At 48.3% G+C, this 14,278-nt stretch overlaps 1 protein-coding gene across 4 annotated transcripts in view; it reads right to left on the bottom strand.

Annotated features, from left to right (window-relative positions):
- HMGXB3 (HMG-box containing 3) overlaps window positions 1-14,278 on the bottom strand; it is a 70,892-nt gene that overhangs the window by 30,207 nt on the left and 26,407 nt on the right. For 2 of the 4 annotated variants that reach the window (XM_066590380.1, XM_066590382.1), the window contains exons 6-11: window positions 13,129-13,260; window positions 8,133-8,497; window positions 5,937-6,103; window positions 4,570-4,667; window positions 2,012-2,113; window positions 739-885 (exon numbers count right to left, since the gene is read on the bottom strand). In XM_066590380.1, the coding sequence (XP_066446477.1) occupies window positions 739-885; window positions 2,012-2,113; window positions 4,570-4,667; window positions 5,937-6,103; window positions 8,133-8,497; window positions 13,129-13,260 (1,011 nt within the window). The remainder of the gene's footprint in view (window positions 1-738; window positions 886-2,011; window positions 2,114-4,569; window positions 4,668-5,936; window positions 6,104-8,132; window positions 8,498-13,128; window positions 13,261-14,278) is intronic. The other 2 variants (XM_066590381.1, XM_066590383.1) reach the window with 1 other exon arrangement.

Raw genomic sequence — 14,278 nt, 5'->3', positions numbered from 1 at the left:
CAGCGGAGGATGTCAAGAATCATTCTGATTAACAGATCTGGAGCTCCAACTAATGTGTCCAAACGTACAACTCACTGTTCCTTACCACGGATGGGCTGTAACAGCAGACCACCAGCTCTAGCGCCATTACAGTTTACAGATACAGAAAGGCGAGACCCCAGCGGGCAAAAGTTGTATCACTGAGCAGTGAAAAAACATCTTCTGTTCAAATGAACCTAGATTTCTGCTGCTCCCTGCTGATGAGAATCTCAGAATTTGGCGCAGGCAGCACGAATCAATGACCCCTTCCGGCCAGCTGGTCAGACCATGTCAGTACACTCTAACTATTTTACAGCCAATACTCCTGCAGAATGATTTCAGCGCCTCGTGGGACCTACCTCATGCCACAACGAATTGCTGAGGCTCTGTAGGCCCAAGGAAGTCAACACGATGGGGGTCTATAATAAAGTGGCCAATCATAATATATTGTGTTGTACAACGCTGCATGGATGAAAGATACGCAGTTCACGTTTGACCCAATGAGACCCCCAGCTGTGTTCGGTTAGGACACGTAGAACTTGAAAAGTGGCATCAATATTTCCTACCTGTACATTGTGGGCCAAAATTGGAACATTCTTGGAAATAGATGAGGTTCAAGCTGAGGAACCCTTCATGACAGCGTGACGGGTCAGGCTCACGTTATAGAAGCCCACATTAGTAGACCCCCAGTTTATTCTGAGGCTGACCCTAGTGACTCACAGGGATGGTGTCTTTGTCCGCTTTGTCCTTCGTCAGACAGAACCCACAGTTGGGGCAGGTTTTCGGCTTGTGTCTGTTGGTATACATGAAATTGCAGAAAGGGTTTTTACACTTTCCTCTTCCCCGCTGTGTAGCCAAGCCCAGGTCCTGATGGTGTGAGAGGATACAAGGGGTTAAACACTCATTTCTAATCGCAGCACTGCTAGTTTTGAACAATTTAGTAGAGGAGAACGTCAAAGTGCGGCGCTGAACCCGCTGTGTAATGAGGGGCTGCGGGGCTAAGGTCCCTTCTAACACAGTGGGTGCCGGGACTTGGATCCTCACCAATTTGATATTGATGACCTATCCTAAGGTTCATCCTAGTCCTAGAAAACCCCTTCAAAGGGTTTTACCACCAAATACATTTATCCCCTATTCACAGGATATGGAATACAGGTCTGATCACTGGGGCGTGGACCACTGGGACCCCAGCGATCCCGAGAAATGAATCTGGACAGAGATTGCTGAGCGCATTAATCTCTGCCTGTACCACAGAAGTCAATGCAATGGTCGGGCATGTGCATCAGCAAGCCATTCACAACAGTATTCAAGAGTGCTGTTCTCGGGCTTGCTGATAGTCTCAGCAGATGGACCCTCAGCAATCATATAATCGTAGCTTACAAAAATCTTTGATGTGAAATCCCCTTTAAGAATGTTTATTATGAGCCTTAAAGGGGTTGCCTAGTTGTAAACTATTAATGCAAGACAGGCTATCAATAGTAAATCAATGAGGGTCTTCCCCCTGGGACCCCAGAAGATCAGCTGTTCATCAGACCAGTGTGCGTGATTTCTGCAGGACACAGACATTTCCGCTCTCACTGCAGGCTAGGTATTACAGCTACAGTTCCCAGTAAAGTGAATGAGAACTTCGCCTGCAATACCAAGCCTCACCACTGCAGCAGGAACACAGCTGTCTGCTTCCTGCAGAAACTGTTTCAGCGTATGAGCCCATCGGGCAGGTGAACAGCTGACCAACGGAGTCCCGGGCAGCGAGAACCTGCGGATAGGCCATCAAAGGTTTACAACTGGACAACCTTTGGGCACACCGCAACGGATGAAGCCCATTCCATTCACTTACATTGTATTGTACTTCGTTGCAAAATGTTGGTGCAGATTTAGCAACCAAAATCCTGCATAAAATAGGCAATGTGTGACCAGACCGAAGAGGATCAATGTATCTGTCAAAGAAAAGGGCTGATGGAAGTTAAAGGCGGTGTATGTGGTGTGTACCTACCAGCGCCACCGGGCAGCTATACTTATAAGATGGAAAGGAGTCCGTCACCACTTTAAGCTGCTGGTGTGATACAGGAGCCTGGAAGTCCGCCGCCCGTACCTGCTGATAGAAAGAAGCACAAATGACTGGTGTGTAATAAAAGTATAGAGGGAGGTGAGGCCAGCGGTCCATAGCGGGGGTCACATAGTATCTGGTCAGCGGCACACACTAGCATTTACAGCCTGCAGAATACATCAAGCAGGGGTAATTCATCTGGGAGCGACCATGGGGTGCAACACAAGTAAGAAGAGTTCACTAAACAGGTTCTTCCCCGTGTGTGAGACCTCTTAGGATGACTCCAAGCCTCCTGCTCCAGCCAAGCTCCTTCTCACCTGAAGTAAGTGAACCTCCGCTGCCACCAGACATCCACAACCAGCAGTCCAGCTTCCATAGCTGCCTTTACAGGTATGGGGGCAGTGGAGGGTGAGCTCTGGATGAAGAGATTGCGGATTTACACACTCCTACCATCCCCTCTCTACCTCCTACTCCTGGAGTAAAAGTGGTAAGTATACTCAAACATCTGATGTGCCTGGTGATATTAATGAAGGAATCTCGTTAGTGCTTAATTGAGCATTTGTATGTATATTCGGGCTGGTCATTCTTCAGTATGCCGTCCGTGACACGTAATGTTCCGGTAGGTTATTTATCCACAGCCACCTAGAACTATGGTGCTCTACCCATCTACCCGCTATTTGTACCACTACTCTCCATCTCCATTCCATTAGCTCCACCTGGACAGCTTAGTGTTCGGCACCGTGCTATGGTCCTTTACCGCGTTGAGTTCCGTTCCGAGACGTGTCGACGTGCCCTCTGCTACTTTATTTCCTTTAGTTCACAGATGCTGAAAGTTATTTCCAGCTACCGGTGCTCCTTTTTGTGAATTACTACAACCTCGGCCTCAGTTATATACCTGTTCATATTATGGTTATAAGATTGTTGCTATTTACCCTTTCCAATCCACTGTCTGACCTCTGAAGACATTATGATGTAAGGCTGTACAGCTCCGATGTTGGAAGACATCCATCGGGGTTCTCTTACTGTATATTGCCAGCCTCTCTGCTGTCGGAGCCTATCCAATGTGTCACCTCATGCAGTACTGGCTTTAGCCAGGATATAGCGCCGTTGTGTGACGGTAGAAAAAGAGTAAGCCCCCTAGGAAAACCAGGATACAAGTTGGATTGGAAAGGGTTAACCTTCTCTCAGCGAACAGCTTATTTCCATGGGGTCCAGAAGTCTGTGATCAGCTGATCACACCGATTACTAGAGAAGGGGTTGTCACCCTTTAATCATTACTATGACTGTAGCGTGTAAAGAATGTCAGATCTCTGCGATTTTCCTGCATCAATCTAAATTAAATATTTCAGTAAGTAAATGATGAGCGGAGGCCGACTAGACTAATTGATCTGATTGTGGCAAAATAACAATTCCAGCCCATTTCTAGAAATAACCATTGTCATAGTGTAGTGTTCCGGAACATCACTCTGGACCCCTCCATAATGTCATCCATGTCTGTCTCCTGTGGATGCACTGTGCAAAGCTGTCATGTCTATTATCTGTATGTATGTTGCACAGCTGCAGCATCTGAAGGGTTAACTATATTAAAATCATTGCTGTGAGTTTGGTTGCATGTGAAGTGTATCTATCTTGCTACGTCATGTGACGTGGAGTGCGTGAGTCTATAAGTATGAGTGATTGGGTTCCAGTAGGGAATCCGTCTTCAGGCTGCTGAGGAGCGCCCATCTACCATCTGAGGGTTTGCCACCACAGAGGTGCATGAGGGCACCATCAGCCCTTGTGCAGCTGAAGATAGAGGAGAAGGAGAGACCGCCGGACCGTATGTGAAGCGCATGGCAGTGAGTGAGCCTAAATGTTTTCCCCACAACGTCCCAACATAAGAGAGAGAGCCATAGTGAGTAATTACCCCTGCCAGTGACAAGAAGTCTATACAGTTATATAACAGTGCAGAAGTCTACCGAACCGCTGAGATTTATTGAGGATTCCTATGCGGCCGTCTGAAGCCTGGATCACCGTATAGTGGTACATCCGTGACTGACACCCACGCATACTGAAGTCTATGAGAGCGGGGTGATCATTGCTGCCATTCTGTGGCCATTGACTTTCACGTCAAGTATTGCTGAATATGTAAACTCTGCCTGCTGAAGTCTACTGGATTATATGGAAAAGTCACTAGTAAAAGTTTTGCCGGGCCTCCCCCGTTCTGGAGGACCCGAGGTACTATACACCTGTCCAGTGTCATTAATGTGCCGAGAGTGAATGTCGGTGTATGGAACGGTGGCGTCACGAACTGACAACTACTACCCCCATCATTGACTGCTGTTACAGGTACCCAGAAAAGTTTGAATATAGTTCATACCTCGGCCCGTGTACGAATTCCTGGCGGTCATGCAACAGGACGATATGTATACGTTTTACATTGTTGTACACCACATGTGATCTGTGGCGCCGCTCACCAGTATGTTACAATAGTTGAACACACACATTAGTATCTGCCTTCTTACCGTGATGTCTTGAGTCGCTGGTTGCTGCAATACCACTTGGCCGAGCTGCTTCAGTGTACTGGCCTTTAGCCCCGCGGACGAGATAAGGCTGTGCGCATCTGCAAAAAGACATGACAGAATGATGTAGCTCTTCCAAACACCGTTTTAACAATTTCCCAACTTGGCTAGGCTTCGTTAGGGGTATGGTCCACGGCCGAAAAAATCTGCAGCAAATCTGCACCATTTGGTTTGGATTTTAATGCAGATCTGCAGCAAATGTCAGCTTTCCACTTGGATCCAAATCCGCTGCATCTCTGTGATAAAACCTCTGCTACGTGGCGCAGATTTTGATTTCAGTGCAAAAGTGTAATACTGATTGTCACCTGTAGGTGCGCTGTCATAGATTTATAACAAATTTATTAACAGATTAACTCATTGGCTACAGCCGACTGCTGTGGACGGACATTTGAAGGTTATAGCGATTCAATCCCCCCAAAATCAAATCTTCGTCCACCGTTAATAACGTCTCGCATCCTTTTATGTCTTACTGCGCTATTCTGCCTGGTGAAATGACACCCGATGGATCCCACAATAGTCAACGGGTTCCATCGGGTGTTGTTGGCGTCTTTCATGTCAGGGAATTGGCACTTCCCTTATTTTTGTTCTATTGCTTCTATTATGAAGGAGAATGCCAGAAACAACAAGGCAGATATGTACGAGGCATAAAGCCAGCGCTGGTCCCCTCCTCCTCCTCCTCCTCCTCTCGCTCATCACCCTGACTATGCTCTCGGCCTTCTTTGTCCATGTATGAAGTTCTGGTTCTTAGGGCACATTCAGACGACCGTATATATGCCACCGGCCGATATACGGCGTCTCTCTCTGCAAAGGGGTGGGGGGTGGAGGCTGGAAGAGCCGGAAGCAGTGATCTGAGCTCCCGCCCCCTCTCTGCCTCCTCTGCACTATTTGCAATGAGAGGAGGTGGGACGGGGGTGGGGCTAAGCTTTGGGAATAAGCCATGCCCTCATCCCACCTCTCCTCATTGAAAATAGTGCAGGGGGGGGTGGAGAGGAGGCAGAGAGGGGGCGGGAGCTCAGATCACTGCTCCTGGCTCTTCCAGCCTCCTCCCTCTGCAGAGAGAGACGCCGTATATCGGCTGGCGGCTGATATACGGTCGTCTGAATGCGCCCTCATACTGATGCTTTCTGCGCATGGTTGCTTCAGCATTATCAGCACTCTATTGAACTGTGAACAGCAGGACTGAATACACGGAGGAAGAAACCAGCATCCTGACACGGATACTTCCACTATAACGCATTATAAGATGCTTCGATAAGGAAATACCGGAGACTAAAGGATTCCTGTCTGGACATGGATCTGCCGCTTATTACCGGGTTTTATAATGGTCAATGTGCTGCCGGCACACTCCATGCTGATGGCGCGGCTCGCACCGGCCGGGGCGGGGAGTATTGCTCTGATGGGCCTGGCAGCGGCCAGTGGTTTGGCTGCGGACTTCGCCTCTGATTTCTGAGCTGATGAAGCAGAAGATGGATTCGTCCTACAAGAAATAGAAATGGAAGAAGGAAAGTTTTTACAAACTTTTAGTGTAAAAGTAACACAGCAACCCGGCTCTGCTGAAAGAGGAGATAATGAAGACATCACTTAGCAGAATGGTAGAAGGGCTCCAGTTACTGCAACCAAGACTCATGTGGAACATCACCGAGGTATTCTCCCCCTCCAGCCCAGCGTCGTACTATGAGGCCACGGGAACGTCATTCCCACAAAGCATCATAATAGTACAAAACGGTAAAAGTGCAGACCAGGAGCTGTGCCAGGACTTGTGGGTGCCAGCTGTATTATATAAGCGAGATGACTGCCATCCCAGCTGTTGAAACCCGTATATAAAGGTCCATGTGGACTGTTGGCCTATAAGTGATTAATAGAAGGAGTGGGACATCTCTCTGCTATCACATTTGCCTTCCAATAAGATTGCGATAGGCCTCTGGCTTCTGTGGCAACCTAACAGAGGCCTCCAGGCCTGCCATGGCTGTAAATAAACAGTAATACTAATAATACACTGAAATACACAGCAATGTTGCAGTGTATTAGGGCTCATTCACCTTTGAATTATGGCTCCTGCTTTCCTGCTCCATAATTGTAGCAAGAAAGTGGAGGCCCCTGAAAATATTCGTCTTATGATGGAATCAAACGGCGGCGATCGGAAGCCATTGATTACAATGGGGTCTGTTTAGCTTCCATTATGGTATCTGGCATATTCCAAGCAGCGCTACTTCATCCTGTATTTTAACAGAAATCTACAACAAAGACTCAAAATGAATGCAAATGTAACCAAGACATCCCGCAGCAGACCCGCGCAACCAAGACATCCCGCAGCAGACCCGCGCAACCAAGACATCCCGCAGCAGACCCACGCAACCAAGACATCCCGCAGCAGACCCGCGCAACCAAGACATCCCGCAGCAGACCCGCGCAACCAAGACATCCCGCAGCAGACCCACGCAACCAAGACATCTCGCAGCAGACCCACGCAACCAAGACATCCCGCAGCAGACCCACGCAACCAAGACATCCCGCAGCAGACCCACGCAACCAAGACATCCCCCAGCAGAGCCATGTAACCTAGACATCCCCCAGCAGAGCCACGCAACCAAGACATTCCCCAGCAGACCCACGCAACCAAGACATCCCCCAGCAGACCCACGCAACCAAGACATCCCCCAGCAGAGCCATTTAACCTAGACATCCCCCAGCAGAGCCATGTAACCTAGACATCCCCTGGCAGAGCCATGTAACCTAGACATCCCCTGGCAGAGCCATGTAACCTAGACATCCAGCAGCAGACCCATGTAACCTAGACATCCAGCAGCAGACCGATGTAACCTAGACATCCAGCAGCAGACCCATGTAACCTAGACATCCAGCAGCAGACCTATGTAACCTAGACATCCACCAGCAGATGAGCTAGAATGCTTTCTGTATAAGTGAGAACAAACTTAAAGCTTGGGATCATTTGATTGCTTGTACAATATACTGTAATACTTCAGTATTGAAGTATATAGTGATTTTTGATGTTGCATGGCAGCTGTAGAAAGAAGTCCACCCCCCTACCCCAAATGTTTAGCTTTGACCGCGGCATCTAAACAGCTAATTGCTGCAATCAGAGCTAACTCGAATAGCGACAGCTACCAGCAGTTGTCAGCTCTCAGAAACAGCTGATAACCACCAGGGATGGAGCAAACGCGCCCCCCTGCCCGTTCCATACCGCATGACCTATATTAACATTATGCGGTCGTGAAGTGGCTAAGGGGATGAACCATTAATGTTCTGTTGCAAAAATAAGCAGCTTTCCAAATTTTCTAGACTTTTCCTTGCAGTTTATATCAAGGAGACTGCACTGAGGAAGGAGATAAAGGACAGCAGGGTCTCTGCATGAAGCGGAGGGACTCTGCGACAAAGTAACAACCCCACCGTTACTATAAATGGCGGCTACTTCTTTTGTGCTGATAAAACAAGCGTTGTCCTCAGCGATTCCAAAACTGATTTTGTGGCCGGAGAGGTCTACTCACTTTGACGAAGAGGCCTGTGACGACCCTTTGGGGAGTCCACCGAAAGGCTGTTTCTCGGCCTTGTTAGTATCCCGTTCTGCCACCTGCACGCTCTTCGCTAGTTGCGTTTCCACCTGTCTAGACCCCTGCGCCTCATCACCATCTTCTGCTATAAAGTGAGCGTCGGAGATGATGACTTCCTCCCACTCCTCGCCCGGGGCTGGAGGGGTGGCTTGCAGAAGATGACTGACCGCCTCAGTATTCTCTTTCTCTGTTGCCTTCGACTCGTTTGCAGTGATGGCGGATTGCTCTTGAGCGTCTGGACTATCAGATGGTGGCGCGGTCGTGCTTGAAGACAGTGGGAGCTTTTCTTTTACTTGTTTTCCCTGGATAAACGTAGAAAAGAAACAAGTCAAATTTACGTGAATCTCAAAGATCGAGTTGGGTAAAAAAACCAAAAAGATGAATTAAAGGGATTATCTGTGGACTAAAAAGGTCTTCAGTGCTGCTCAGAGTAGTGGACCAACATAAAAGAAGCCATTGTTGTGAAGTCTCTTGCTGGTTGTCACTTAAAGGGGTTGTCCCGCGAAACAAAGTGGGGTTATACACTTCTGTATGGCCATATTAATGCACTTTGTAATGTACATTGTGCATTAATTATGGGCCATACAGAAGTTATTCACTTACCTGTTCCGTTGCTGGCGTCCTCGTCTCCATGGTGCCGTCTAATCTTCAGCGTCTAATCGCCCGATTAGACGCGCTTGCGCAGTCCGGTCTTCTTCCTTTCTGAATGGGGCCGCTCGTGCCGGAGAGCGGCTCCTCGTAGCTCCGCCCCGTCACGTGTGCCGATTCCAGCCAATCAGGAGGCTGGAATCGGCAATGGACCGCACGGTGCACCGCATGGTGCACCGTGGGTGAAGATCCCGGCGGCCATCTTACTTAGGTAAGTAAGAAGTCTCCGGAGCGCGGGGATTCGGGTAAGTACTGGCCGTTTTTTTTTTTTAATTCCTGCATCGGGTTTGTCTCGCGCCGAATGGGGGGGCTATTGAAAAAAAAAAAAAAACGTTTCGGCGCGGGACAACCCCTTTAAGGCTCCAGTTCCATTGTTGGGACACAGTCTCTGCCTCGCTGCACCCGGAGGTGAAGACCAGCAAGAGATGGAGCACCGGCAGAGCAGAAGAAGCGAGGGATCGGGGGAGCACAGATGTATTCTCCATCCGGACTGGATCAGTGTGCATAGTCTGGCTCCTTTTGTTATTTACGTAGCCCATTGAAGTCTATTAACTGCCAAGCATTCGACATGCCAGGCAAACAGCTGTGGCGCGCCTAACATTTATTTGGCAATGACTCCAATTGTATGGTTCCTTTTATGTTGCTACACCACTCTGAGCAGGTCTAAAAAAAATTAAAATTTGTTCCCAGTTAACCCCCTTAAAGGGGTTGTCCCACGCCGAAACGGGTTTTTTTTTTTTTCAATAGCCCTCCCGTTCGGCGCGAGACAAACCCGATGCAGGGGTAAAAAAAAAAAACGTCCAGTACTTACCCGAATCCCCGCGCTCCCGCAACGTCTTACTTACCTTAGTAAGATGGCCGCCGGGATCTTCACCCACGATGCACCGCGGGTCTTCTCCCATGGTGCACCGTGGGCTCTGTGCGCTCCATTGCCGATTCCAGCCTCCTGATTGGCTGGAATCGGCACACGTGATGGGGCGGAGCTACAAGGAGCATCTCTCCGGCACGAGCGGCCCCATTCGGAAGGGAGAAGACCGGACTGCGCAAGCGCGTCTAATCGGGCGATTAGACGCTTAAATTAGACGGCACCATGGAGACGAGGACGCCAGCAACGGAGCAGGTAAGTGAATAACTTCTGTATGGCTCATAATTAATGCACGATGTACATTACAAAGTGCATTAATATGGCCATACAGAAGTGTATACCCCCACTTGCTTTCGCGGGACAACCCCTTTAATGCTCCAGGACGTAAATTTACGGTATACAGCTGTATACCTGCTCTGTGATTAGTTAGAGCTGCTCATGTGACCAGCATTGGCCAATCGAAGAGCAGTGCACAATGTGCATTAAGTGGTTAGAACATTGCTACAGCCATATTGGACCTCTGAAAAAAGACCCGAAACTGGAGAAGTGGCAGAGAACAACTTCAAGTAATATACCCCTCTCCTCCGGTCCTAAGACAGATGCTCGTCCCGAAACTGAAGGGTCATTTAAAGCCTAAATCCTGAAGTCGGCATACATAAGACTGACGGGCTGTCCCATCTCACCGTCTCCATAACACGCCGTGCTGCGCTGTTTCTGTAACTTCCATAGACTTTAATGAGCGTTAAGGAAACAGCATAAACTTCCCGCCTCGGCTACTTCGGTAACACGCGGTTCTCATCTCAGCCATCAAACACCAACATGGCACCACCTCTTTAACCCCTTGGTGACAAGGTCTACTATAGATCTAAGGAAGCAGCAATTTATGGAGCATTTTCATCTCCACTTTTCAAGAGCCATAACTTTTATATTTTTCTTATGACACGGCCGTATTAAGGCCAAAAAAGCATTCTGGCGCCGTTTTTTTTTCCTTCTAGCATTTGCCGTGCTGAATAAAAAGTGTGTTCAATTTACAGATGCGACGATACAAAACATGTGAGCTTTAATTCTTTTTTAAAGGAAGAGTAAAGTGTGCAGAAAAGGTTTTTTGAGAGTTTTTTTTAAATATAATTTTTACGTCACTGCAGTGGACTTGAACCTGCGTTGCTATGATCACAATTATAAAACACTGCAGTACCTCTGTACTGCAATGCATTATTGCTAATCATAGCTATCACAGACCATGGCAGACTCTGAAGCAATAATCTGTGCACTCCCTCACTGAACCCTTTACATGCTGCAATCAATAATGATCACTGCATGTAAGGGGTTAACAGGGGGATCAGTGTTGTCAATGATCCCCGCTGTTGTAGCAGGAGTCTGGCTGTCATTCACAGACGGTTCTGCTGTGGATGGCACAGGCTCAGCTTCTGAGCTTGTGCCACACATAGGACGTAAATGCATGTCCATTCATGGGAACTGCTTCCCAGCCAGGACTTACATTTACACCCTGGGGAAAAGGGGTTTTTCTGGGACTTAAATATTAGTGACCTAGCCTTAGGTGATCAACAACTTAAAGGGGCGGCAATGCTCTGGCAAGCGAAGCATCCTTCAGCCTGTGACGTCACCTTCATTGGTCAAATGGCGCTTCTGTAGCTCAGTGGCAATTAAGTAAATAGGATTGAGCTGCTGATCGGTGGGGTGCCAGGAGTTAGATTCCATTTAAGATAGGTTATCATATCAGTGGGGGTCCGTCACCTACTTTTAGCCCTATCAGCTAAGCTTATGGGCTAATATCCCCCGCTGAGTCCGAGGATGTGTTCTACTTACCTCTCCCGGTGTCAGCATCGGAAGCCAACGCTCAATGAGTGGTGAGATAAGTAGTCTGACTGTTCTAATTGACAGCCTCCAGTGCAGACAGCAGGGGAGGTAAGTATAACACATCCCTGGACTCAGCGGGTCACCTACCTTAGACCTTAAGCTTAGTTCTTTAAGGAAAGCCTCTCAACTGCAAATCCTACTCACAGGACTTCATCATCATGCTCCCCGAGAGCGGCTTTAGCGGTCCCTGTACTCATATGGCGACTCTCTATGGTCAAAAAAAACCTGTTTTTTACCTTTTCTGACCCTATAGATCCACTATAATGTAGTGAAGGGGCAGATTTCTCCAGTGTGCGGACCCTGCGATCATCTTCCTGTTCTAGGATGATGATTGCAGGGTCACATACTACATGTATTATATAGCAGGTTGTACCTCTGGGTACAATGTGCCATACAATACATACTGTATACAATCTCAGATCAGCTGCAGCATACAGAACACAATACTGTGTCCTCTTCGGGATAATCAGTATGATACTGCAACCTTTTAACATACAGCATATATACACTGATGTGCCAAAAGTCATGGGATGGCGGTATGTAAGTTGATGATGGAGTTGGAAGGAGGCGTGATAGTGGGTGCCAGATGGATGGGACATTCTATTTTCAAAGTTGTGACAATTTAACATTCCTCGATCCACAGTGTCATGTGTGTACCGAGAAAACGTCATGGTAGGAATTACCACTCATAGTGGACAGTGCAGTGGCCGCCCGCGGGTGTTTAATGATCGCAACCGGCTTCTGGCCAGAACTGACAAGCGAATCTGGCAAAAAATAAAAAATCACATCCACATGCAATGCAGGCGACTCCACACACATATCCCGGCAGTCAGCGCAGTGTTCTGTAGCTTTAATGAGATATGCGGGCAGAAGACCCACCAGAGCGCCCCACACTACCACAACACCAGACAACATCTCAGCTGGGCTCATGAGGTTTCTAACTGGACCCCAGAGGACTGGCAACATGTGGCGTGCTGCGCCGAGTCACGGCACCAATTATTTCGGGTTGATAGTAGGGTTGATGAGTGGCACAGATCCCACAAAGCCGTGGACCCCAGTTGTTTGTAAGGCACTGGGGAAGCCGGTGGTGGTTCCATACTGATGTGGGGTGCGTTCTCATGCCATGGGTTGGGTCAACTGGTCCACCTAAACACCTCACTGCTTGGTGACCACTTGCAGCCCTTCATAGACTTCATGTACCCTCAATGATGGTATATTCCAGCAGAATAATGCACCGTGCCATCAGGTCCATGTTGTCCAGAATTGGCTCAAGGGGTATTCTGGAGAGTTCATATGAAGGGTGCGTCCGGCAAGTTCGCCTGACATGAGTCCAGCTGAGCATTTATGGGATGTTGTAGAGAAGTCCAACCTGCGCCGACAAATACCATGAAGCTGTGAGTGGTTATTCAGACGGCATGGTTAAACATCCCTCCAGAAATCTTATGTCCACTTGTGGAATGGATGGGCTTAGAGGGTGTGCTACATGGTATTGGTTCCTGTCCCATGACTTTTGGCGTGTCAGTGTATATGTTCAATATTTACCTTTGGAACCCATTTTCCACCAAGGAACTGATTGCACAGGGGACATTTAGGAGGTTTGTGTCTTGTTGCATAAGTAAAAGTGCAACTGGAGTTGGTGCAGCTCCCATGGCCTCTTCTGGTATACGTTGATGCCTACAGTAAAGAAATCAAAATGTATTGTTCAGACATATTGTAAAACTAACAGGAATTATACCGCAGGCTACACAGGTCACAACGCCAGCGATCCTACACTCTACATAGGTGAGCTTGTAGAAGAGCATGGTGAGCACATAGCGCTACAGAATGAGAGGTAGTAGTAAGGAAAATCTAGATTTCTACACTGAATGGCTCCTTTATTCGAGCCCCGCCCCTTTCGCAGTTGGCTCCTCCCTGTATGGACATTCCCCCCGTGACCCCGGAGTGCGGCATAAAATCACGTGACAAGTTTTCCGTGGATCAGTTTCAGTGTGAATCCACATTAGATGGGAAAATCCAGCGATCGGAGCGACTTCCAACGAGGCCGGTCATCGGTGCGGGACTAGCCGGAGTCGGGATGTCACTGCCAACCGCGGGGGGATTTTCTCGTGTAACAGTGTGGAGAATTTACAGAGAATGGTGGAAAACATCCAGCGAAAGGGATCCGGTGGACGGGAACAACTCAGTGATAAAATGGGTCAGAGGTGGATGTCAAAAATGGTTGTGATGAACAGCTGCTGCACAGTCCAGTAAACGGCAGCCGACTACAATGCTGGAGCTCCGACTAACATGTCTGAACGAACAACTCATCATTCCTCCGCACGGATAGCTATACCAGCAGACGACCAGCTCCAGCGCCATGGTGTGTAAGAGAAACAGAAAGGAGAGACTCCAGCGGGCAAAAGAGCGCAAAACATGTATCACTGAGCAGCAGAAAAACATCTCCTGGTCAGATAGATCCAGATTTCTGTTGCTCCGTGCCGATGGAAGGTGAGAATTTGGCACAAGCAGCATGAATCGCTGACCCCTTCCTGTCAGCTGATCAGAACATGTCAGCACCGCCATCTAATCTGCTGCAACTACAAGAAGCTTCCTGTCCGCAGGGGCCGATATTCTTGCAGAGCGATTTCATCACCAAGTGGGATCTACATCAAGATGAATTGCTCTTGTTCTGATAAAGGGGCCGTTCTGTGTA

Source organism: Eleutherodactylus coqui, chromosome 2, assembly GCF_035609145.1.
Source record: "Eleutherodactylus coqui strain aEleCoq1 chromosome 2, aEleCoq1.hap1, whole genome shotgun sequence".
In the NCBI taxonomy this organism is placed as follows: Eukaryota; Metazoa; Chordata; class Amphibia; order Anura; family Eleutherodactylidae; genus Eleutherodactylus; species Eleutherodactylus coqui.
The sequence above is the reverse complement of the archived record's forward strand: the minus strand, read 5'-3'. Positions and strand labels throughout refer to the sequence as shown.